This window comes from Alligator mississippiensis, chromosome 4, assembly GCF_030867095.1.
Source record: "Alligator mississippiensis isolate rAllMis1 chromosome 4, rAllMis1, whole genome shotgun sequence".
NCBI lineage: Eukaryota > Metazoa > Chordata > Crocodylia > Alligatoridae > Alligator > Alligator mississippiensis.
The window spans coordinates 173,342,763-173,366,753 of NC_081827.1; the positions used below are offsets into that span (position 1 = coordinate 173,342,763).

General features: G+C 40.2%; 1 protein-coding gene across 8 annotated transcripts in view; it reads left to right on the forward strand.

Moving 5' to 3' along the window:
• The window catches only part of PARD3B (par-3 family cell polarity regulator beta), a 792,385-nt gene that overhangs the window by 298,875 nt on the left and 469,519 nt on the right, over positions 1–23,991 (forward strand). For all 8 annotated transcript variants that reach the window (XM_059727094.1, XM_059727096.1, XM_059727095.1 and 5 more), the window contains one exon: positions 8,936–9,045. In XM_059727094.1, coding sequence (XP_059583077.1) covers positions 8,936–9,045 — 110 coding nt within the window. The remainder of the gene's footprint in view (positions 1–8,935; positions 9,046–23,991) is intronic.

Here is a 23,991-nt window from a genome sequence, read left to right on the forward strand (position 1 = left end):
CTGGACATGGTCAGAGCAATTACTGTATTTGTAAATGAGATTAATGAAAGTAAATTACAGATTTTATAACGTGTACAAAAGAAAAAGACACATTATTTAAACTTCTCCTTACACCCTTAAAAAGTATTATATCTTTGTTTAAGCCTTTCCAAGATTTTATTTGTAATTTGATTTTTTCCATACCACAAAGTAGGTTTTACATTAAGTGGTGGAGAAATACTTTATAGTCTATATCCTGAATTAAATTATAAAGGAGATACACTTTAGAAATAGATTTACTTCTATTTGGAGGATTAGTTTGAATCAGTTGCCCAATTTTTTGTATTGTTTTTATTCATTAATCTAATACTCCTGTTGATTGGAATTTAAAAATGATTATGATAAGTCACTCTAGAAGTTCCTAAAATGGAAATCGTACATCTAAAATTGTATGTATAGCTATTGTTATGACCAATTTTAAACTGACTTTAACCCTAAAATCCCCAAAGTATCAGAGTATTATATAAGAAATATGACAGGGCTTTATAATTAAGGTGCAATGTGACTATTAAGGTGCACTGTTAAATATAGTGATGTAATTACACTATGCTCTGGTGTTGGCAAGTACTGAATCTGAAAGCTGAGAGAATCTAACCATCCCTATTTAATAATCTGAAATTTAATGACTAGTGAAAATGTCTTTTGCGTGATTGAAATTTTTGTAGCAAAATAAAAAAAACCCACCCATTTACTGGGTACTGTGAACAGGGATAAGAAATGTTATTGTCAATATGTGAATCGTAATTGTACTTGGAATTCTTGCGCTAGTATGTAAATAATAATGAGCTTTTCTGGATTTAAAAACAATATGTGGTGTTTGTGTTTCCAGTGCCTAGGTTGATTCATTAGAGAACTGGCTTGAAAGCCAGGATGACCTCCTGTTTAAATGGTTGTTACCCTCTGTCTGTTTACTATGTTGATAATTTTTATTTAATAACGATCCAACAGATAATGAAAACTTAACTTTAGATTTGTACTTTTGCATTTCTTCATGCATTTAACAATGGATAGAAGTATTTTGAAATTGGATCAGAAGCATTTGCTATGGAATTTCTGTGTGTGTATTTGTAAATGAGAGAATTCTTTTTTTTGTTTGTTTGTTTGTTTTTTGTTTTTGTTTTGGGAACAAATAATATTGAGGGAGCCAAAAATGTTATTGTCATTGGTATGGCCTTTTCTGTGGCAATTTGATACATGATTGATGGATAGTATCTTTCCTTTGCAGTCAGCCTTTTTGTGACAGGGACCAATTTTGAAATTATGACTTTAACTTCTTTGATGATGTATTGCAATTCCCCTTCTAGCCAGTTCAAAGCATTCCATCCAGTATTCCTTTATGCTGTTGTCTAAAATTGTCCATTCTCTTCTATCTGGAAGGAAGAAGATATGTTGTATTTTGTGAATTAAGACTGCTTGGTTGCCCTTGACACAATCTAAAAACAACATTTGCATTTTGTATGTTCATATTACTTGATTGCTTGGCCCCAAAGTAATATAGTTGGTTGTATTTACCAGAACAAATGACAGCAAAATTCATTTTCAAATACACAACATATGTGATGGAAGGTCAGTAAATGCCACAGTGGAATGTACAAGAAGCTTTGCTCCTCTGTTCTGGGGACAGAGACTGATGTTGGTCTGATAACCTCAGGCTTGATGCTGGTTGCTGAAAGAGGAGAGGAAACGAGTTTCAAAACTGACATAGAGAGAGAAACTGAAATATAGAGGCACTGGAGAAAGCTGCTCTGAAGGAAAAACAGAGGATCCAAGCTCAGAGGAGAGAAGAGTCAGCATACACTTTGTCATCATATTGTTCACTTTATTTCTCAGTAAAATAGAGCCCCAGACAAATGGTGACTTTTGATCCTATATAGGGCAAAGAAAGTATATCACAGAGTACAGAGGAATGTTACCTCTTCAGAATGAACATTCATATCTGTGTAAATGTTTTGATGAAATATTCACAAAATAATAATAAAGGAGTGTGAAATACATATTCTATTTGGAGATGTTTTCTCTGCCATTGTGCTTATTCAAATGGCAGAGTTCTTTTCTCCTGTTTTCCCACAAATAACTTATTTAAAACAAAGTGGGTTTATATACCATAAACGTTATCAGCCATTATTTTAGTCAAAAATATTTTCCAAAGTATATGGGTTAGGAGAAAATATACTGTTAACAATGAATCCAGAGAGATATTCATCCTTTTGTAGGGTGGTGCCATGGCTTCCAAATAAATGATACAGAGCTCACTTTGAGAGAGAGATTGCAGGGTGTTTTCTTATCAGACTCGTCAAAGCTTAACTATATAACAATAATTTTTACACATCCATGTACACTTCAAAGCCTTTAGTGTCTAATAGAATATGTGATTGTATACTCGAAGTGTAGAACAGAAAGTATTTTGCACATTTACCCCTTCTAAAAAATCCTCCCTGAACTAATTAATTTGATAAACTATAGTAATGAGGAGGCATTTCTAATTTAGGGGTATATCTGAATTTCTGTTATCTAGGATTTATACACCTAACGCAACAAGATGGGATAATACCTCTAATTCTTGAACTTCTGGGGATAAACTTTTGAGAATAATCTGATTACATTATTAACCTGGCACCCAGAAAAGGCTGTTATGATTTGGCATTCACAACCCCCCTGCCTTTTCTAAATTTACACTGATTATTATAACAAATGTTCAGGAACAACAGCACACCATAAATAGAATAGCATGGAAATACAAAATAATAAAAAGAGAGCTGCATGAGAGGGGAAACATTTTGTTCCCAAACTAGCAAAGGAAAAGATGATGACAGAACTTTATAAGAAAATGTATCCAGTTATCTATAGTATGTCTGCACTGGATGGAAAATGTTGGTCTTCACTGTATATTATCAATGTTCTGAGGAAGACCATGATGAACAAATTTAAGCTATGTATGTGTAATGCACCTCTACCATACTTTTACTGAATGTATTATCTGGGGACCATTATCTACATACAGTGGCTTAATTATGCTTATTATCTTGAAAGAATATTTGTACTGTCTGTGTCACTATCAAGAATTCCATGCCTTTTTCATAAGGATTAGCATGTGCTTTGAGCTGGAATTACATGGTTATTATACATCCCACTTAAAGTTCTATAATTCTTGTTACCATCTCAAACATATGCGTTAAGTTTATCCTGTAGAAAGGACAACAGACCTTTGGTGTCCACAATATGTCTCTTTCTTAATATGATAGTCAATGGTATATTTACATGAATGTACCTGCAGATGACATCTGAATGAATAAAGTACCAAAACTGCCTGCCTTTTACCATTCCTGAAAATTTAATTGCAGAGAGCATAAGACCTTGGTTTTATTGATTGTGATAGGGTTAAATAAATTCCACTTAATAGGTTTTATTTGGTGACCCTTTTTAACTTACTAGTGGGTTGGGAAGTTGTTTTTTTGATACTTCTGATGGTGCCTTATGTTGTACATATGGTACAGCATTGAATACCTCTTAGGACTATAGATACCTTACTCTGTATTTCAGATTCTTCAGCTACTTACAGAAAAAGCTGAAACAGCAATTACATTTTATTTTTTGCTATTCATTTAAAAGAAGATAGAAAGCAGTTAGTGCAACAATGAGGATTTCCCACCCCCCGGATTCAAAATTTAGATTAACACTATGCAGTTATGTAGGAAGTATGTTTTTTGCTGGGGCAAATGCAACTGGCCAGAGAAGCAGCAATAGTAGAGATAATATGCATTTTCCTCTAGTTTGTTTGGTTTGTAATCCAGCAGACAAGATAGTTTGAGAAAATTGGGGAGACAGGATAAACTGTGTACATATTACCAACTCCCTTCCTCCCTATGGGGCCTCAATTCCCTCCCTCCCACCCCTTGCACTTATCTGCGGGAGCTGCTCTCCAGGCTGCCTGGCAGTCATGTGCATGTACATGGACAATGGTGCCCCCTGCCTGACCACCCTCCTCTTATTTCGCACAGCCCCTTGAAGGCTGGAACTCTGACAGCCTGTGTAGAGCTCTTTGCAAAACTGCAAAAGAGGCTTGGGGTCCCAAGTGGCCTGAGACGGGGCCAGGGCCAAAGGGGGAGCTGAAGGTCCCAGAGGGTGGACCACAGCTAATGGATGAAGGATCTGGCTGAGTCCAGCTGCCTGAGATGCCATCTGCAAGGCTTGGGCCACAGTGTATGGGTGGAAAGGAGCTGTGAAGATCTTCCTGAACATCAGGGTTCAAAATGGGCAGCTTCCCACCTGATTAACATCCTCAATACTATTACGTCAAGGTATGGCAGGTGAGTGAGGTGGGTGGCTAGCCCATAGACAGGAGGCAGGTCGGTGGTTGCACCTGGCATGAAAGCTTGCTTCTGTCACAGATATGAGAGGAAGTTAAGATATGGGAGACCAAGGGATTGAAAGTAGATCAAGATCAAGGAAAAGGCCAAGGTAACAATGCAATTAAATCAAGAATCAAAGAGTTAAGAACATCATTTTAAGGATGTTCCTCATGTTAATCAGAACATCTATATTTTTAGGTATTTAGAAGAAGAAAGCTGTGATGAATTTGGATTTTAAATTTCTGAAGGTAGGCAGAGCAAGTGTATGATTACAGTTGCTGGTACTGTAAAAAATGATGCATTCAATACAGTTTGAGTTGAACTAATAGTGTAAATTAAAAAAATAAAGACACACTGGCCAAAAAAGCGAGTGTGTACCCATGAAAAAGAAGGCAGTCGTTTGAATGTTGCCTCGTAGAAAAGGCATCTGGGAATTTAAATGGAATAACTAAGAAAGATTGGTAAAAGTGGTAGCATTTCAGGAAAGAAACAGACGTTTGTCTATCTGTGATGTCCATCTAAAAGGATTGAAATGACCCATTTTAATTGTTGTATTTGGAGAAAAATTGGATGAGTGAGAAATAGTAATTGTCAGAAGCAGCATTTTAATAACTTCCTCTAATAAAGCAGGTTTTGTGCTGTTGGTAGATTGAAACCCAAACTGAAGCTGGTCCAATATGTTCTTATCAAAGTTAATATAGAAAGAGAGGGAAACATACGGTCTCAAGTACTATGTTGAAACAAAAACAAACTTGAGACAAGAAAAATGTTAAAGTCAAAGGACAAATGTGCTAGGGTGTTAGATACATTTACCATTCCAGAGTGACTTTAATCTACTATCTATGCTTTTATGCTTTTTGAAAATTATATTAGGTTGATAAATATAGAAATCACTCGGCTGTTTCCAAATACACTTTTAAAAATATAAAAAAGTTCTTTGTATCGTGACCAATATCATTTGAGCCAGTAAAACTTATTCACTTTTTACTGTTTCATTGTTCATGCAAACAAAGGACTTTGAAATCATTTTCTCTCCAACATAGATATGGGTCCTAATTATGTCTTTCATATTCATATTGAATAGTACTTTGTCCCTTAAATTCGTAATAGATTACTTGTGTTAGTAAGTTCCTACTAAAGTGAGTAAGGCAGACAGGATTAGCCTCTTTGTTACTCCAGTTTGATATTGTGCAGAAGCCAAATTCATTCCTGGTGTAACTCTAGTGAAGCCAGTGATATTGCAATGGAAATGAATTTGGCTCAGTAATTCTTGTATTCTATTAGTGTCTCTAACTTCAGAACTTCTGTTGAAAATTACTCAACTTCTGCTATAGAACTGGTAATTATAGCTGCCACCAATAGCAACCACTATAATTAATATTGTAAAGCTGTCGGTTATAACCCTGTTTTCACTCAGTTGCAACTTCTGAAAAATAATCCTTTTACATGTTTGGTCTCAGTCCAAAGATAAAGTATTTTTATCTTGAACATGACTTGAAGAAAAATCCCTCTCACTGTTTTAATTAATATGAGAAATACTTTAATTTAAAAAAAACCCAACACCTTTATTTTTAGAGTTGTATTATAGTCTTTTTCATAGAAATAGCACATCCTTGCAGCTGGGCAACTTCATTCTGGTTCTGAATTGTCTTTGACGGTGGCTCATTATAGAGCATATTGGCCTGAACAGTTGGACAATGCCAGTGAGATCCTACTTAATGAGAATTTGCTGAAGCTGTTTTGTCAAATGCATATATAAAACAACTGCTTATGGACACGGGTGTTATCTTTTGAATCCATGGTGAATCAGAGTGCAAGGGTATGTTTGTGACAAAGAATGCAGTTCTTAATAATGCATGGCAGATGCTGAAGCTTCTGACACAACTTCTGGATGTTTGCATCTACAAAACATCCTCATCTCTGATCATCTCTGTTGATCATAGTCAGCTTACTGCCTCAGTCAGACACTGGGAAAACAGTTTCAAGAGATGCATCATGGAAGCCTTATAAAAAGACAGCGTATGTCATCTGTACACTGGTGGCATTACAACCCAAGTGGTTCTTTGTATCATTACATTCTTTTATTACTTAAGAGTCTTGAGAGAAATATGAATAAGCATCCAACATTCTCCCATCTTTTCCTTGAAGATATCTGAAACTTCTAAAATGAGATGCTGGGATCCTTTTCTGCCAGGCTAGTGTTGAACAACAAAATAAAAGCTGGTACTATAAATGTCAGCCTGAACAACTCACTACTGTTAAATACTAGCAGCTAACAAAACAAGCACAATCTCTGTATCTTGTGCTTATTGAACTGTATCTTATCTGAGATTAAATAGAGACAATTGCAAAGTCCTGCATTTAGGATGGAATAATCCCATATATCAATACAGGCTGGGGGCTGACTGGCTGGGCAGCAGTGCTGCAGAAAAGGACCTGGGAGTTGTGGTGGGCTAGTAGGGGATGCTCCTGCTCTGAGCCACCCACCTCACTGCGCCCAACCACCTTCCAGGCTCCGAGTGGTTCCCTGGGGATGCCTCGCATCTGGCCAACCCCCTTGCGGGCATACCCGCAAGCCTGGGGGTAACACTGCCACCACCCAGGCTCTGGGCTGATTTTGGCTCTGTGCCCCCTGCGAAACACAGGCCTAGTAGTCCTTGAGGGGTACTTGACTTACTGCAAGAACTTGGGATGCTTCCCTCAGTCTGAAGCACCCTTAGTCAGCCAAACCAAGGGGACCCCAAGGCATAAATTCTAGACCCTCTCCCAATAAATCTCCCACGCAAGGTACAGAGGAGAACTTTATTGGTTACAAGGAGGAGGTTTGGAATAGGGTACAAGGTAGAGCAATATTAGAGAAATACCTTAGAGCAAACAGTGGCATGGTAGCCTTTGATCATGCATCTGAGTTACTGCAAGCATTATATCTAGTTAGATCGCAAGTAGCTTATTCACAGGTATCATCCACAGGCAGGTGGAGATTCCCTCTGGAGGCAGGCAGTTCATTGAACATGAATTTCGAGAGAGAGTGAGTTTCAGATGGTCCCACTTCTCTGAGAGTCGTCATCATGGCTGCAGCCCCTCCTTCTGGGCAGTCTTTACCTTATATAGACCTTATGACCTCACTTACCTGATCCAGTGAAGGCCATCCAATTTGAAATGCATCACTGGTTGCCAGGTAGACTGGCAGGGTCTCCAGCCCCCTCCCAGTCTTGATGACATTGCTTAGAACAATAGGGAGTTTAACGCCCCCCCCCCCCCCCGACCCAGGTATTTGAGGCCAGTCACGTAGACAGAAGGAGCAGGTTCCCCCCTACCTCAGGAATGTATCCAGCTCAGGCTACAACTAAGGGTTGCCTGAAGCCAATGGGGCCAGGGGTATCTGCCCTTTGCAGTGGCTGTGGTAACCAAATTGTCAAATAGGTAATTAGCTTGATAGCAGAGCTTGGGGAGAAACAGAGATGGCATTCTGCCTCAGGGGTTACAGTGGACAATAAGCTGAATATGAGCCAGCAGTGTGCCCTTGTTGTAAAGGAGGCTAATGGCATACTGGGCTGCATCAGTAGGAGTCTTGCCAGCAGGTCAAGGAAAGTGATTATTCCCCTCTATTCAGCACTGGTGAGGCCACATCTGGAGTACTGTGTTCAGCTTTGGACCCCCTACTATAGAAAGGGTGTGGATAAAATTGGAGAGGGTACAGCAGAAGGCAACACAAATGATCAGGAGACTGGGGGACATGACTTAGGAAAAACTGAAAGAACTGAGTTTATGTAGTCTAGAGAAGAGAAGACTGAAAGAGGATTTAATAGTAGCCTTCAACTACCTAAAGGGGAGTTTGAAAGAGGTTGAAGCTAGACTGTTCTCAGTGGTGGTAGATGACAGAAGAAGGAGCAATGTTCTTAAGTTGCAGCAAGGGAAGTTTTAAGTTAAATATTAGAAAGAATTTTCTCACTAGGAGGGTAGTAAAACACTGGAACAGGTTACTCAGAGAGGTGGTGGATCTCCATCCTTGGAGGTATTTAAGACCCAGCTAGACAAAGCTTTGGCTGGGATGATCTAGTTTGGGATGGTCCTGCCTTGAGCACAGGGTTAGACTAGATGACCTCCTGAGGTCCCTTTCAACCCTAATTTTCTATAATTATGGTTATGTGACACTTTCTTAAAATGAGCATATGATTTTGATATTATTATGATTATGCATATGGCCATGGATGCTTGCGATTTCAAGAAGCTATTTTACTTTTTCTGAGAGAATGTGCCCCTTTCCCCTGTTTGACAGCAGCTTTTGATTTCAGCCCACATCTGGACAAATTACTGTTGCCATAGCAGAGGATTGTACAGTTGTGTCTTTAGTCTTCTCATTTTTGTGTCAGTGGGTAATGAATGACAGAATGCTATCAGGTCTAATAATTTATGGACAGTAGTAAAAAAAAAACAAAAAACATGTGCATGTAAAAGCTGGAAGTCTTTTTAATTATACATGCAGTGTTGTGTATTAATTTCCCCTTCATCTATTTTGACCCTTGATCTTTTATTTTGTCCTTTAGGCACACCACTGCTAGTGAGGAGGAGCAGTGATTCTGCATTTGGCCCACTTACTGATTTCCATCCAAGTGCTTCACATCACAGTGACCATAGTCTGAAGCCTGTTGTGCCAGTAGGTATCATGTGGTTAGTGTTTTAAATAAGAGTTAAACTTTTTTATTTTGGTACATATACCTTCTTTGTGAGCTAAGCTAATTTGCCTCTAAAACAAGGATGTCATACTCATGCTGTAGAAAGGGCTGAATTCTAATTCTAATTAAATTCTGTGGGTCAGAATATATATATTTTTATTGTAAATGATCATCAGTTAATAATAGGAGGCTCACTTTTACTAATGGGAGAATGAATGGGATACTAAAGGACTTTACATTTCATAGTGCCATCATTCTGGCAACTTATAGACTAATGAACGCAGCATTGCATTTATTATACTTTGAATTTTCTAACACTTTGAATTCAGCAATTTTAAAGGGCTAAAAACTTTTTTTAATAATGAAATTAGATTATGCTGAACCTGAATGTCACGTGGGATACATAAATACATCAAGTAGAAAGGACCTGGATTAGTAGGCCTGTTTGCAGGAAAAATTCAGCATGTCTGACTTTACTGTATTACACCAGCTGAATATTGATTTAACTAATGAATTACAGCTTCATAACCAAGGTAACAGAGTAGAGAATTGAATGACTCATATAAGTTATGGATGATGGCAATGGATCTCAGTTTCGTAAATACTGCCAACTGACACAATCTCTTGTACTGGATCCTATTTAATTGTCCATTGATCCTCTTTGTACTGCTAACTCTCCTCCAATTTTTTCCTAATATTTTTTAGTATGCAGCATATTTTATAGAGTTTTGACATTTGCAAATTTGAATAGTTTTTGGAGAGCCAGAATGGCCTTGTGCAGACTTGAACTTTGGCTATATCCTAGTTCAGTTGTCAGTTCTTTTTAAGCTGACTTAGAATTTCTTGTCAGATGATTGTTGCCAAAGCTTGTGTCAACTTACTCTTGTAAATTGGCACGCACAAGAGAATTTTCATTTATGCTAGCTCATTTTCTTCTGTTTGAATGCCTGAGAGAAGTTCCAAGTAGACACAGTGGTAGCTAGTACCATCTGTATCATAGGTGGTAAACAGAGAAGCTGGTAGTTTTGGCAGCTGGCTTTGTGCAGAATCAGGGGTAGGCATGGGGAGATAAATTTAGATTGCTTATGTCAATCTGTTACTATCAGTGAAATATTTAATATCAAGGTTTAAATTGTCATCATTTTTTAGGTTGAAGGTTTAATACCCCATGGCAGATCACCTCTCAAAACTATTCTTCCAGGCTGTTTGTCATTCTTTGCCTGAAGTTACTTGAGTATTAATACCACATTATCAATAGCTCACATTTGTAAGCATGCCTGTAGATGCTTCCTGAATATTTGAATATCCTGGACTATTATTCATAGTCCTTTGGATTTTTTTTTCTTAAAAAAAAAAAAATCCAGTGTAGATAAATCCAGTCAGTAAATTTGTTTACTTAAAGTTCACATTTCTCAGGTTCCATTTCCAACCCTGAGGTCTAGAAAGATGATTCTAATAACCAAGCAGTTAATCCTGACACAACCACAAGGCATAACACCCTAACCTGCCACAGGTAAAGCAGGGGGGCAGTGGTGGTCAGTGACCTGCTTCTGTGATGGTTTTTAAAATACACTCAAGAAATCCAAGGAACAGACACAAAGGAAAGCAAAACCTCCATATACCCGTCTGATCACGATGTAAAATTCTTTCCTGACTTAAAACCTGAGTGGAGGGGCAAGACCCTATAGCTGGGGACATCCAGGTCCAGTCCTGGCAGGAGCATTGGCACACCCAAGTAAAAATCTCCAGTCTTGGCTACAACCAAAAGCCAGTGCTTCTGAGGAAGGCAAAAAATAAACAAACAAAAAACCCCTGACATGTAGCAACAAGAGTGGGGAAAAAATCTTTCCTGGCTCCATATAGCAACCAGCAAAGCCTGGAAGCATGGGAAATACCCAGTAGATCAAAGACATAACTAGTCCTAGATCATCCCTGATTAATGCTTATCCAACCTATTCTTGAACATCCCCAGTGACGTAGATTCCACAGTTTCCCTGGGTAGTCTACTTTACTGCCTTACTGTTCTAATAGTGAAGAAGTTTTTCCTTAGAGCTAAACTTGCTTTGCTGGAGCTTCAAGCCATTGTTCTGTGTCCTACTCTGCAATGAGAGAGAAAAAAATGTTTTCCCTCTTCTTTATGGCAGCTATTCAGATATTTGGATTGCATTCATGTCTCCTCTTAAGTGCATTTTCTGCAAGCTGAACATGCGGAACCTAAAACCGCACGCTGTACTCTAGATGAGATCTGACCAGTGCTGAATAAAGACATCCGATTGCCTCTGCTGGCACTGGATCTATGATCTACATACCTTGTTCCGGCTGGACCCAAACCCTCAGACCAACCAAAACTTCTTCCATTCAGTAATAAATTTTATTGATACATAGTGATAGCTGGTAAGAATAATGCAAGTAAGGCAAACAAAATACCGCCCCCCCTTCCTCCCAGTGCTGTATCTACCAGTCCAATGGCTGTCACAGAGGGAAGGTACATCTGGCCAGCACGCAAACTTCACCCTGTGGTCCTTTCTTGAATGTCAGATGTTAGCAGCCTGGAAGCTGAGGGCACCTAATGCTCCTAATGATATAGCCCAAAATCTTCGTCTTTTGTGCAGCTATATCACACTACAGACTCATGTTGAAACTGATGCTACCAGAACTCTTAGTTCCTTTTCTGTAATGTTGCCATACAGCCAGATGTTACTCAATTTATATTTGTTTTTAACTATTTCCAAGGGGGAGGTCTACATGTGCAATTAATGACTGAATATCCTGCAGCTCAATTTGAGCCAGAGTAAACTAATCCTGACGTCACCATCTACATGTGCGTTTAAGTTCAGTAATTTAGTCTGCTGCTAGATACCACTTGTATCTGAGGGAATTATCCAGCAGCTTGGCATATTAGTCTGCTGCACCCTAATTGCTGCTCTTGGGTAGACAGTGATGCTTTACTGCTCAACAAATTGATGTGCTGTGTAGTAAAGCGTATCATATAGACGCACCCAAGGTTTAGCACCTTGTATTTGTCAGCATTAAACTTTATGTTGTTAACTCCAGCCCAGCTTTCCAATATGTGAAGAGCCTTCTGAACCATACTCCTATCTTTCAATATACTCATAGTCCTTCCCAGTTTCATGATGTCCACAAATTTGCTCCAGAAGCTCTCTATTCTAGGATCCAAATAATTAATAAACACATTGAACAGCAAGGCTATGTGAAGCTTTGGTCCCTGATTCGATTCAGTGGAGATTCAGCCCGATTCAGTGGCTGAATCTCCAAATCTGAATTGAATCAGGGGACGCTTTAATCTCTCTGAATTGAATCAGAACCCTCCAAATTGATTCAGAGAGATTAAAAAAGATTCAGCGATTCGGACATGGACACAGCTTTAAATGTTTTTTCTACATACCTCAAGGTACCAGGTGGCTCATGAATGCTGTGATGATTGGGCGGATGGAGCATCCCACAAGAGCGCGGGGTGGTCCCCAGCGTGCTTGGCAGCAGACCCAGAAGTGGATCAGAAGCACTTCCGGTCCACTTCCAGGTCTGTGGGGGAACACACGGGGGGGGGTGCTCTCCCACCTTGGTGACTGGTGCCTCCTGGATCTGGGAGGGCACCCGGGGCCCCCCTGTGACTGATCACTGAACTGAGGGAGTGCAGGGGGGGGGCCCGCATGCTCCCTGGCAGAGCCGAAAGTGGACAAGAAGTAGTTCTGGTCCACTTCCAGGTTTTACTGCTGAGAATGTGGGGGACCCTCTCAAACTTCTGTGGCATGCTCCATCCACCCCAGCATTGCAGCATTCATGAGCCATGCTGGTACCTCGAGGTATGTAGAAAAAGCATTTAAAGCTGCATCTGTGTCCGAATTGCCGATTCTCTGAATCAGCATTGAATCTTCAGATTCGGATTTGGCCAAATCGAATTGGGGATAGTGACCTGAATCAATTAATCGAATCACTGTCCCCGATTCGGGATGAATCCGACTCGAATAGGGCCCATTTCGCATACCCCTATTGAACAGCACTAGGCCCAGGACAAACTCCTTTGGGTCTCCACTTGAAACCTCCTGCCATTCTGACATGGATCCATTTGTAATTACCTTTTGCTTGTGGCTATCCAGCCAGTTGTCTATCCACCTTGTAGTAGTTTTGTCTAGCCCACGTTTCTCCAATTTGTTTATGAGGTCATGTGGGACTTTGTGAAAAGCTTTGCTGAAGTCCAGATAAACTATATCCACAAAATTTGTTTGGCATGCTTAGTTCTTAGTAAATCAATGCTGACTGCTTCTGATCAGCCTTTTCCTATCCAGACCCTTTCAAATAGATTTCCTTATAATATCCTCTAGTAACTTCGTGGAGATTGAGATATACTTAACTGGTCTATAGTTGCCTGGGCCTCCTTTTTGCTTTTTTTAAAGAGGACAACTATGTTGGCTCTGTTCTAGTCATTTGGTATTTTGCCCATGTCTCACAACTTGGTAAATATTATTGCCAAGGTCTTGGAAATCTACCCTGCCAACTCCTTCAGTCCCATGGGATGAAGGTCATCGGATCCTGCTGAGCTGAATAAATTCAGAACCGTCAAAAGCTCTCTGACTGTTTGTTTTGTTATCTCATCCCTCAGCTTGTCCCTTTCTTCATCCAAATATCCTTATTACATGTCCGTTTGCAGCTTAACTTCTTTGTGAATAGGCAAAAGTAGCTGTTGAGTAGCTCTGCCTTCTTTGTATCTTCTGATAGGAGTTTGCCTGGCTATTTAATAATGGACCCCCACAGCTTTCTTCATCTTAATTTTCTGGCCACCATATTTATGTAACCTCTTCTTGTTGTCTTTAACTTCTCTTGCCAGGTGCAACTCATTTTTAACATTGCCTTCCTCATTTTGTCCTTGCACGTTCTTGGTATGCTTCCTTGGTGACCTGCCCATCTTTCCATTGCCTGTGTGCTTTCCTTTTGCATGTGAGGCATCCTAGAAGCTCTTTGTGTGGCCACATTGGTCTCTTGCCTTTCTTGTGTTTCCATTGTGTTGGAACAGTTTCTTGCTGGGCTTCCAATAAAGTGCCCTTTAGAAGCTTCCAGCCTTCCTGGGTGCCTGTATCCTTCAGTCTTTTTTCCCATGCTACTGTGCCTGTTACCTCCTTGAATTGGCTTAAATCTTCCTTTTTGAAATCTAGTAACTTAGTTTTGCAGACTTCATGCTTTCCCTGTCTTAGAATCATGAATTCTATCATGTCATGATCGCTTCTGCCCAAGTTTCCCATCACCTTCACATCTTCCACAAATTCTTCCCTAGTGGTCAGGACAAGGAGATGCCTGGAAAATTGAAGTCTCCCATCAGCACCATCACATAATTTTGGATAATTTTGGCACTTCCTCATCCACTTCTTCCTGACTCAGTGGTCTATAATAAATTCCCATTATTATATTGGTGCTGTACCTTTTCACCTTTTATCTTCACCCCAGTATATTCTGATCTGTTGTTTTCTTCCTCCTGAACCAGGATGGCCAGGACTTAGGTTCCTAGTGAATCAGCTAGGTGGGCATCTAGCAAAGGGAGGGGCAAAGGGACGCCCCAGCAGGAGGGACAGTGATGCCGCGGGAGGGGCAAAGGGACGCCCCAGACGCGGCAGGAGAAGCGGTGGTCGAGGCCGCTCAATTAACGGGCATATTTTGTTATCCGGCATCCCCCATTCCCAGGGGATGCTGGATAACAGAGCTTTTACTGTAGTTAAATTTTTAAAATTTAACCCAAGTGTCAGTATACTCAAGCTAAAGTAGAGGGACAAAAGCATGTGTGTTAAACATACAATCTAAAAACGTTGCAGTCATGTTTTCTGTATGGAAAAAGTGTTTATTTACATAACAATAAGGTTGTTTAAGATTGCATTTTATTAGCACACAAATTTATGACCCGCTTTTCAAAGGTCCAGATCATCTGAATCTGTGATGAAGTCAATGCTGATTTGGATTACAGAGAACATACTACGGAGATGTTATAGCATTTTGTAGAAAATAAAATAATTAACTATGAAATAAATTAGCCAAAGAAATTCCTTCTCTGAGATCAAATGTGTAGTTGGCAGTCAGTATCAAGTAGAGTGCCCCAGGGGTCGGTTCTGGGGCCAGTTTTGTTCAATGTTTTGCTGAGGGTGCACTCTATGCCATCTTCCAAGTTTGCAGATGATACCAAGCTGGGGGGACTAGTAGATATGCTGGAGGGTAGGGCTAGGATTCAGAGGAATCTAGACAAATTGGAGGATTGGGCCAATGGAAATCTCATGAGGTTCAACCAGGGCAATTGCAAAGTCCTACACTTAGGACAGAACAATCCCATGCATCAGTACAGGCTGGGGGATGACTGGCTGGGCAGCAGCTGGGAGAGGACCTGGGGATTACAGTGAACAGTAAACTGAATATGAGCCAGCAGTGTGCCCTTGTTGTAAAGAAGGCTAATGGCTTACTGGGCTGCATCAATAGGAGTGTTGCCAGCAGGTCAAGAGAAGTGAGTATTCTCCTCTGTTCAGCACTGGTGAGGCCACATCTAGTACTGTGTTCAGTTTTGCCCACCGCCCCCACTGTAGAAAGGATGTTGACGAATTGGAAAGGGTCCAGCAGAGGGCAGAAAAAATGGTGAGGGGACTGGGGCACATGACTTATTAGGAAAGACTGAGAGAACTGGGCTTATTTAATCTAGAGAAGAGGAGACTGAAAGGGGATTTAATAGCAGCAGCCTTCAACTACCTGAAGTTGGGTTTGAAAGAGGATGGAGCTAGACTTTTCTCATTGGTGGCAGATGACAGGACAAGGAGCAATGTTTTCAAGTTGCAGCAAGGGAAGTTTATGTTAGATATTAAAAAGAATTTTCTCACTAGGAAGGTAGTAAAACACTGGAACAGGTTACCCAGAGAGGTGGTGGAATCTCCATCCTTGGAGGTTTTTAAGACCCACCTAGACAAAGCTTTGGCTGGGATGATCTAGTTCGGGATGGTCCTGCCTTGAGCAGAAGGCTGGAATAGATGACCCTCCTGAGCTCCATTCCAACCCTAATTTTCTATGATTCTGTGATCAGGTGACAAATCCTTTGAGCAATTTCACATATGCCATTTATAGCATTTGCAACATCTAAGTGGAATGACTGTAGTATGTAGTTGTTTATCTGTAACATTCTATTCAGAAATATGCAAATTGCTCAGACTTAAGCAAGAAGTATTTTTTGAATTAACCATGTATGCTACAGCAATATCATCTAAGGCATATTCAAAATATTTTTCCCTTTGAAATTCACAAGCAGCAGGCCAGAAATCACTATGCGTATGTCTATACTGCTTGCACTGCAAACAAGTATACTCTGTGCCACATGCCAGAAAGCACACTTCCACCCTCGTGCTCCTGCTCCGCATATGCCAGACCTGGAAACGAGGGATTGAAGTTGTCTTGAGAAGCTGCCCCCATTGTTGCTCTTGAACACTCTGAACACAGATATTGAGAGCAATGACAATGTGGGGGAGGTATCTTCGCGGGTCTTTTCATTGCCTCATTTCTGGGTTTGGCATGTGCAGGGCAGGAGCAGGTTCTTGAGAGCTCTCAAGAACATCATGGAAGCAGTAAAGATGCCGACTTTGTACAGCAGTAATATTTCTTTGTAAGTGTTATAATCTTCAAGGATGTGGCAATGCATACAGCAGCACAGCATGTACTGCTACAGTTTTTATGCTGAAAGTGGACATCAGTGGAAGAATCCTAAATATATATTGGGTCTTCATGAGTTTTGTTGCAGCCACTGGATTTCACAGCACAAAAGATGTAAATCTTCTAAACATTGATGGAAAAGTAGTTAACCCAAATCTGAATCCAAAAGCATAACTCACTTGAATGTGGTGAAAACATCATAGTCTGATAGGGAAACAAGATTCAGTGGAGGAACTCCAGGACCCTTTGAAGTTAATGGGAGTTATGTCCCACTGATGTCAATGGCAACATTTCATTCACTGTTGTAAACCCATTGACCCCTGGGGGCCCTCCGTTCTTTATGATTTTCGTTTTCTTGTATTGGCACGCTCTTGGAGAAGACATTTAGCTGAACTCTGAGTTAATCAGTGGGAAGGCTGTTTTAAATAGCATTTCATCTATATTTAAAGATACAGTGAGGTATTGGATCAATTGAAGAGCTGTGCCCTGGCTCAACCCAACAACCCAGTTAACTAAACACAAGTCAAATCCTGTTTTACTTAATGCATTGTGGATGTATAATTTGTAATTTTGGATATGGTTCATATTTAATCAGAACCTTTTATGTTTGAAGCCCTTGTTGAAAAGGGTCAAAACCTCCTTTGGTACTTCCACTGTTAATTATGATTTTAAAGTATTAGCCTTTGTGATTAAGTGTCTGAAGATTATGGGAGGGAGTGTGTGTGTGTGTGTGTCTGTGTGTGTGTACCAACCCAACTCAATTATGTGTTCCTTTTACATACATTTTTTATACTTATGTAAGCATAAAGTATTTAATGATACAACGCAAATCTTTCTTGAGCTAAAGATTAGCATTAGCTCTTCCAAAATTAAAAAAAGACAAAAATATTCTAAGAAAAAGGGTAAAATATTATTTTATGACATCCTGTTATTTAAAAGCACTGCGTGGCATAAAGGTCTTTTTTGAAATAGTGATTTAATATTAGCTGTAGAATTTGTAACTCCAGCTGTTCAAGCTGGTTTGTGATAAGACTAGAGCTAGGAGACTGCATTGAAATGAGGGTTTTTATGTAGCTTTGTTTTTAAAAGATAAACCTTTGTGCCGCATGTTTAGCAGGGCCAAATACTCATGCACCCTGGCTTATTCAGCCAGTTGTAATATCTGGTCCCTTTGTGCTAGATGGTCACTCATAATCATGTGACTCTAGGAGCTGACGTTCTGTGAGAGATACCAAATATCACAGGAATTGTTATAGAGCTGTAAGAGTTGGCAAAGCTGGAAAGGTCATATACTTGATTTTTATCTGTACTTTGTTAAGACATGTCTGCACACGTGGTGATTCAGGAATAGCTACTCTGCTTTAAATTTTCACCTGACATCAGTCTTTAACTAGTTTTCAAATGCAGACAGGCCCTTAGATAAAATGAAATCTGTGGCTTTGCAAAGCCTATGCAGCTTCAGCCACTAGGCTGAAGGAAACTTAGGAAGGCAAAAGTGGGTTGGGAAGAATGGAGGCAAGGTTCACTGGATATACACATTGGTTTTCTCCATAGTACCTGGCTCTCTTCATAGATCATTGTGTCCGACCCCCTGCCCCTGGTAGGAAAGAGGACTGAGGTCAGATGACCCCAGATAGTCACCTGGTTGTGGTCATCTGACCTCGGTCCTCTTTCCTGCTAGGGGCAGGGGGTCGACACGATGATCCATTGTGGTCCCTTCTGACTCTACAATCTATGAATCTATAGAACCCTACTTTTTTAAGGTGCAAGTTACTGAAATGTATTAGTGTAATTTTCCTAACACCAGTATTATTTAACTACCCTTTTAAATAGCATTTTTATTGTGGTTTAGAACTGGAAAGAAGATTTGGGGAGGTTGAAAAGATTTTTCACTCAAAGGGCTCAACAGTTCTTATCTGAACCATTTGTATGTTTTGAAAATCAAATTCTGATATAGATGAATCCCATTTTTAAAGTAGCTACTCTGTGTGTGTGTGTGTGTGTGTGTGTGTGTGTGTGTGTGTGTGTGTGTGTGTGTGTGAGCGCGTGTGTGTGTGCGTGCGTGCTCGCGTGTTTATGCTGTGGAAACATATATAGAATACTTATAATCAGCATGAGAGCTTGTCAGTGTACTGCTTTTGATGTCTGATTAGATGATCATAGGGACATCTGCAGTGAGTTAGTTTTGAAGTTGTTGGTGTGAGGCACTGCAGAAACCAAAGCTGTCTGGCAGTTTTAAACCATGAAAGCTGCTACTTTAAGAATTTTCTGTTAAGTGTAGCATGCAAGTAGCTGAGGATTGTCAAATTAACAAAAGCTGCTTTTTCTTCCTGATTTTCTGTTGCCTGTGTTAATTTTCTTTCGACTTTATTGTGCAGTATGCTGTGGTATATGTGCCAAAAACAAATTGCTATGTACTTCAGAGTAAAAACTGGGCGATTTAAACTAAATAGTAAAAAAGATTCAAGATGTGTGACTTGATTGGCTAAAAAAAGAGGCAAAAATGTTTTGTGCTATGCTCTCTTTTTTTTTTGGAATGGGAGTGTTTTTAATTCTTTGATTCTTTGCACTCTCTGAACTTCAGAGTATTTAATTGTACTTTTGAGTACAGCCTAGGTTTTCGAAGATAAGGGGTGGGGAATATCTCCATGTCTTTCTTTTTTTTAAAATGGGTAGTGGGCTTTCTGTGATTTTAACTGACTTGGAGCTAATAATTAACGGTTGCTATACATTAGTTATTTTGTTCTACTGCTTGTATTTTTACTGATACTGATGCCCATCACAAGGCATTCTTCTGTAAGAACATGCCACGTTCTATAGTCAGAATGTTCCCACTGAGAGAGAGGTAGCTGTTTTTATGGACATTTATAAACAAATATGTTTAGTGTACATCATGTTTCAAAAATGGATATTTGCTGCAATGCTAGAATATTTATTGTTTAGGGTATTGGCTTTTCTCCTGTTTTACAGTACACTCTGGACCCTTGCTATTATGTCCACGAACACAAACCCTGATTATTCATTGCCTACTACAGTTTATAGATATTTGCATAGATGCAAATTAAATCTGTCAAAGACAACAGATAATCAGTTCCTGTGGAAAAACAAAGTCCACAGACAGACGTTACTTTTGTAGTGCTACAAGGGGCCTCTGTTCCTACTTTCTCCCTCTACTGCCCAGTCCAAGTAGGGAGAGCAGGAGCTCCAGATCTATCAATGATCAGGGCAGCCCTAGTCCTCCAGGGCTACCCCCTGTTCTCCCTCCTTAGCAGGGCAGCCCAGCTTCCCCATGGCTGCTGTGTGGTCCTCCTCCCCTGCAGCAGAAGAGAGGGAAGACTGTTAGTGGTTAGGCAGCCACATCAGCTCCTGCTCTCCCTCTCTCCTTGTGCTAGTGGAAAGAGTGGAACACTGAAATGCTTCTGAACTAAGCGTCCATCCATCCGTCTGTCCGGTCTCCCTCCCCCAAACATTGTATGTCATGTTATAGAGAAGTTTTGCATTTCATCTAGGAACATTTTCATAGTGCTCTGTCATTTTTGCAGCCCAACGGGGGTGTATCTAAATCTGTCCACTCAACTTCTATAGGGGTACAAAAGTGTTTGTAGCACTAAAAATTAAATGTCTGTTGATGGCCAAAGATTAATTGTTTTGTAGAAACAGGAACAAAATCTTAGGTGAGGAAGGCAAGAAGCATGACTTGCAAAATTGTGACTTGCTTTCAGTGTTGCTCTCACATTCAGTCTCCTGCCACCTGTTGGGGCCATCAACATATAATCATTCCATCTGGGAAACAGGTTCATAGACAGTTTAGGTAACATGGACTTCATAAATTGCATCCTCACCAACTTATTGTGTAAACATCAGAGCAAAATGTTGGTAAGTTACTTTACTGATAAGTCTGAAAGTTAAATTTGAATGCTGAAGTGGAGGATGACAGTCAACGTGGCTCATACAGTTGACTCACCTTCACGCTCTAGAAATATTTAGCTAACATAAAGTAGGTTCTTAATTTGAGAGTCAATGACCTAAAAAACATGTTGTAAGAATATATTAGTAAATATGCCTGTTGAGTGGTATACTCTGAGAATAGTGGCAAAGCTCATTTCTGCTTGATGTATAGTTAATGTGCCAGCAACATTTAAAGTTTTTTTTTTTCCCCCTTATTTCAGCATGGAATAAGGAAATTGTACTAAAGTACCATGGTCCCGTCTCAGAGTCTAGGGTGTGTTGCTTGCCACTGCAAGTGAGTTCAGTGGCTTTGTCTTACAAGTGCACAGTGTTTTATTTGTCTCAGTTATCTGTGTATGTATTTGGGAGACAGTGAGCTTGGATCCTGAATTACATACCCCTAGGGAAGGTTTTTTTTCTCCTTCACGTCAGAGGCTCAGTTGTTATGCATAACCAGTGTCTCACCTGAATCTGGAGTTACATGTCAATTATTATATAGGGATGCAGCTGTTTAGTACATACACATTCTGATTCTTTGCAGTGATCGGTTCGCATTTGTTATGTACCTAAAGTAGTTCCTCAAACTGGAGTTACTATGTTTCAGATTTTACTTTTGATATTGTTTTCATTTCCATTATTAAAGTGATTCTATAGACACTCATAAATTTGGAAGGAAGTAGTGAGAGAGTATGAGTAGTCTAGATTTAGAAACAGACCCATATTCCTGGTTTTCATAGATTACAAAGACAGCAGAGACCATTGTGATAACCTAGTCTAATCTTGTATAACCCTGGCAATTAATTCACCTGAAATAATTCCTGTTTGGCTGAGATGAGAAAACCATCCAATCATTATTCTCCAGTTATGGAGAATCCATCACAACCCTTGGCAATTTGTTCCAATGGTTAATCAGCCTCTGTTGCAAGGTGCAGAGCATTAATTTTTGAGGCACCCAAATGCTGGGGCAATATGCACCCTAGAAAGAACATTCAGGGAATAAATTTTGCATTCATTGTAGACTTGGATGGTGTCCAATAAAAAAGGCTGGGCCTACTAATTAAATGAGGACAAAAATAACAAACAGCTGCTTTATTCCCTGAAACCATCCATCGTGTTTGTGCACTGAAAGAGGTCATAGTCCCTTGGAAAATGCAGATTTGATTGTATGTCAGATCTAAAAGAAGGGAAGGGCCTATTTGCCACTTCTCATTTGGGTGCAGCTGAAATTTCACAGGAAAATAAAAACTTTGGCCCCCAAATAAGACAAATCTTACAAGAACAGCTGCTCTTATGAGATTTCTGCAGTTTTGGGTAAAAATCAAGTGTGAATGACTTATGAGTTGTTGATGTTAGTCTTTGCCTGGAATTCAGCCCTGAAACCTGGGTGCAATCAAGATCTGGATCCAGACACCTGGTCCCCAGGCCATCTCCTAATTAATACTAGTAAGATGTCTTTGTCTATGTAGGGTACCTTTCCCACTTGAATTTGTCACTGGTTGTATAAAAATGTGCATGTAATATTTTACATATTTAAATTGCAAAAAATAATGTAACTGTCTGAAGGAGTATCATAAAACCTTATAGTTTACAGTATTTACTCTTCCATATAGATAATAGTTCAGATGCTAATAATTACTGTCTATTTGACAATTGGCTCAGACAGGGTAACATAAACTTGTAACCTACAATAAAAGAATTGCAACAGAGTACATCTGCTAAAGCAAAGGCAGGACTAAATAACCCTTTATTTGAGGCAATTACACTTATTCCACATTTAATAGTCATGGAGATAAATTGGGTTCTTTTACTTCATCTCCTGCTGCTTTTTAGTATTATTAACCACAGTCTTTGTGGAATAGACTGTGGGAAAAATTAAGTAAAAATGGCATAAAGATAGCATACCTGCCAGCTTTTCAGGAAAAAAGCCAGGTCCTCCATTTTTGCTGTCCTCATCTAAGTTCAGGAAATATGATGATTGGTCTTCCAATTTGGAAATCAGGTTAAAAAAAAATCTGTGCAAATCCTGCTGTCCTTCAAATAGCAGACTAGGCATCAAACAGAAAAATGCTCTTTTGGAGTGAAGTATGCAGTGCTGAACAAGGGCCAGCTGTTCTTTATTCTCCTCATTTTTTACACTTTCCACAGGAGCCAGAATGAATTACCTGCTTTTGACCCGGGAAGGGGCATATTCCAAGGGCAATTTTATGGAACATGTTTTAGAAAAGTTGCAAGGACATCAGAGAAAACAGGAATTGGGGAAAGACAAAAACAAAGATTAAGTAGATTCCAAAGAAGGGTAGGAGATCTATATGTATTTCCTTCTGTTTAGTTTAAAGGGGTGTCAGAAATCAGCATTTCGATGCAACAGCTAAATCAAGATTCTGGTCTGTGAAATGCTGTAATAGTATTAGTAACAGATCTGTTTGTCTCAAAAGCTGAATGTAATGATATTATCCTTCATTAAACAGTTGGTAATACCTTCTGAAAGGAGTTTTTGCCTTAGTCCTATATTCATTAAACAAGAACGTGTAATCTTCTGTCATGGTTATGAAGCCTCAGCAATAGCTGCAAAGGAGTCAGCTGTTTTAATTTGCTCCGCATCAAGACACTCTTTTTAGGTTAGTGGTCTTGGTGCAAATATACACACCACAGGTATATTACCAAGAGATTCCCATTAGCGGTGCACTGATAGAGATTTTGGGGGCCAATACCAATAATTAAGGAGGCATATCAGCCGATACTGATCCGATACAGCTGTCATCAGGTGGTAGTCTGGAGTGGTGGAAGGGGAGGGGGGCGGGAAAGTGCATGTGTGGGCAGATCAACACCCCTCATGGTGAGGAAGGGGGCAGGAGCAGGGGCAGGCGCTGGCCAGCCGGAGCGGGGGCAGGGGCCCATGGGACAGAGACATGGTTCATGGGGGGGGCACCTCCTGCTGCTGCTTGCACCCCAAGAGGGCAGGGGGGTGCCCCCTGATTTGCATGGCGTGGGGCGGGCTGTAGCTGCAGGATGGAGCTGGAGCCAGATCTGGGCTGCGCAGGGATTTTCTTGCTGGGGGCTGGACTCGGAGTGGGCTCCGGTGGCACTAGGAGGAGGCTGCAGCCACCCCAAATTTCACTGCAGTTCTGCAACCAGCCCTGCACCACTGCCTGGCACAGCCCTGGTTCAGTACCCCACCTCCACCCAAGCACCAGGAAAAGCCGGGGCTGCGCCAAGCAGCAGTGCAGGGCTGGAAATGGAGCTATGGCAAAATTTGGGATGGCTGCAGCCTCTTTCCAGCATGGCCAGAACCA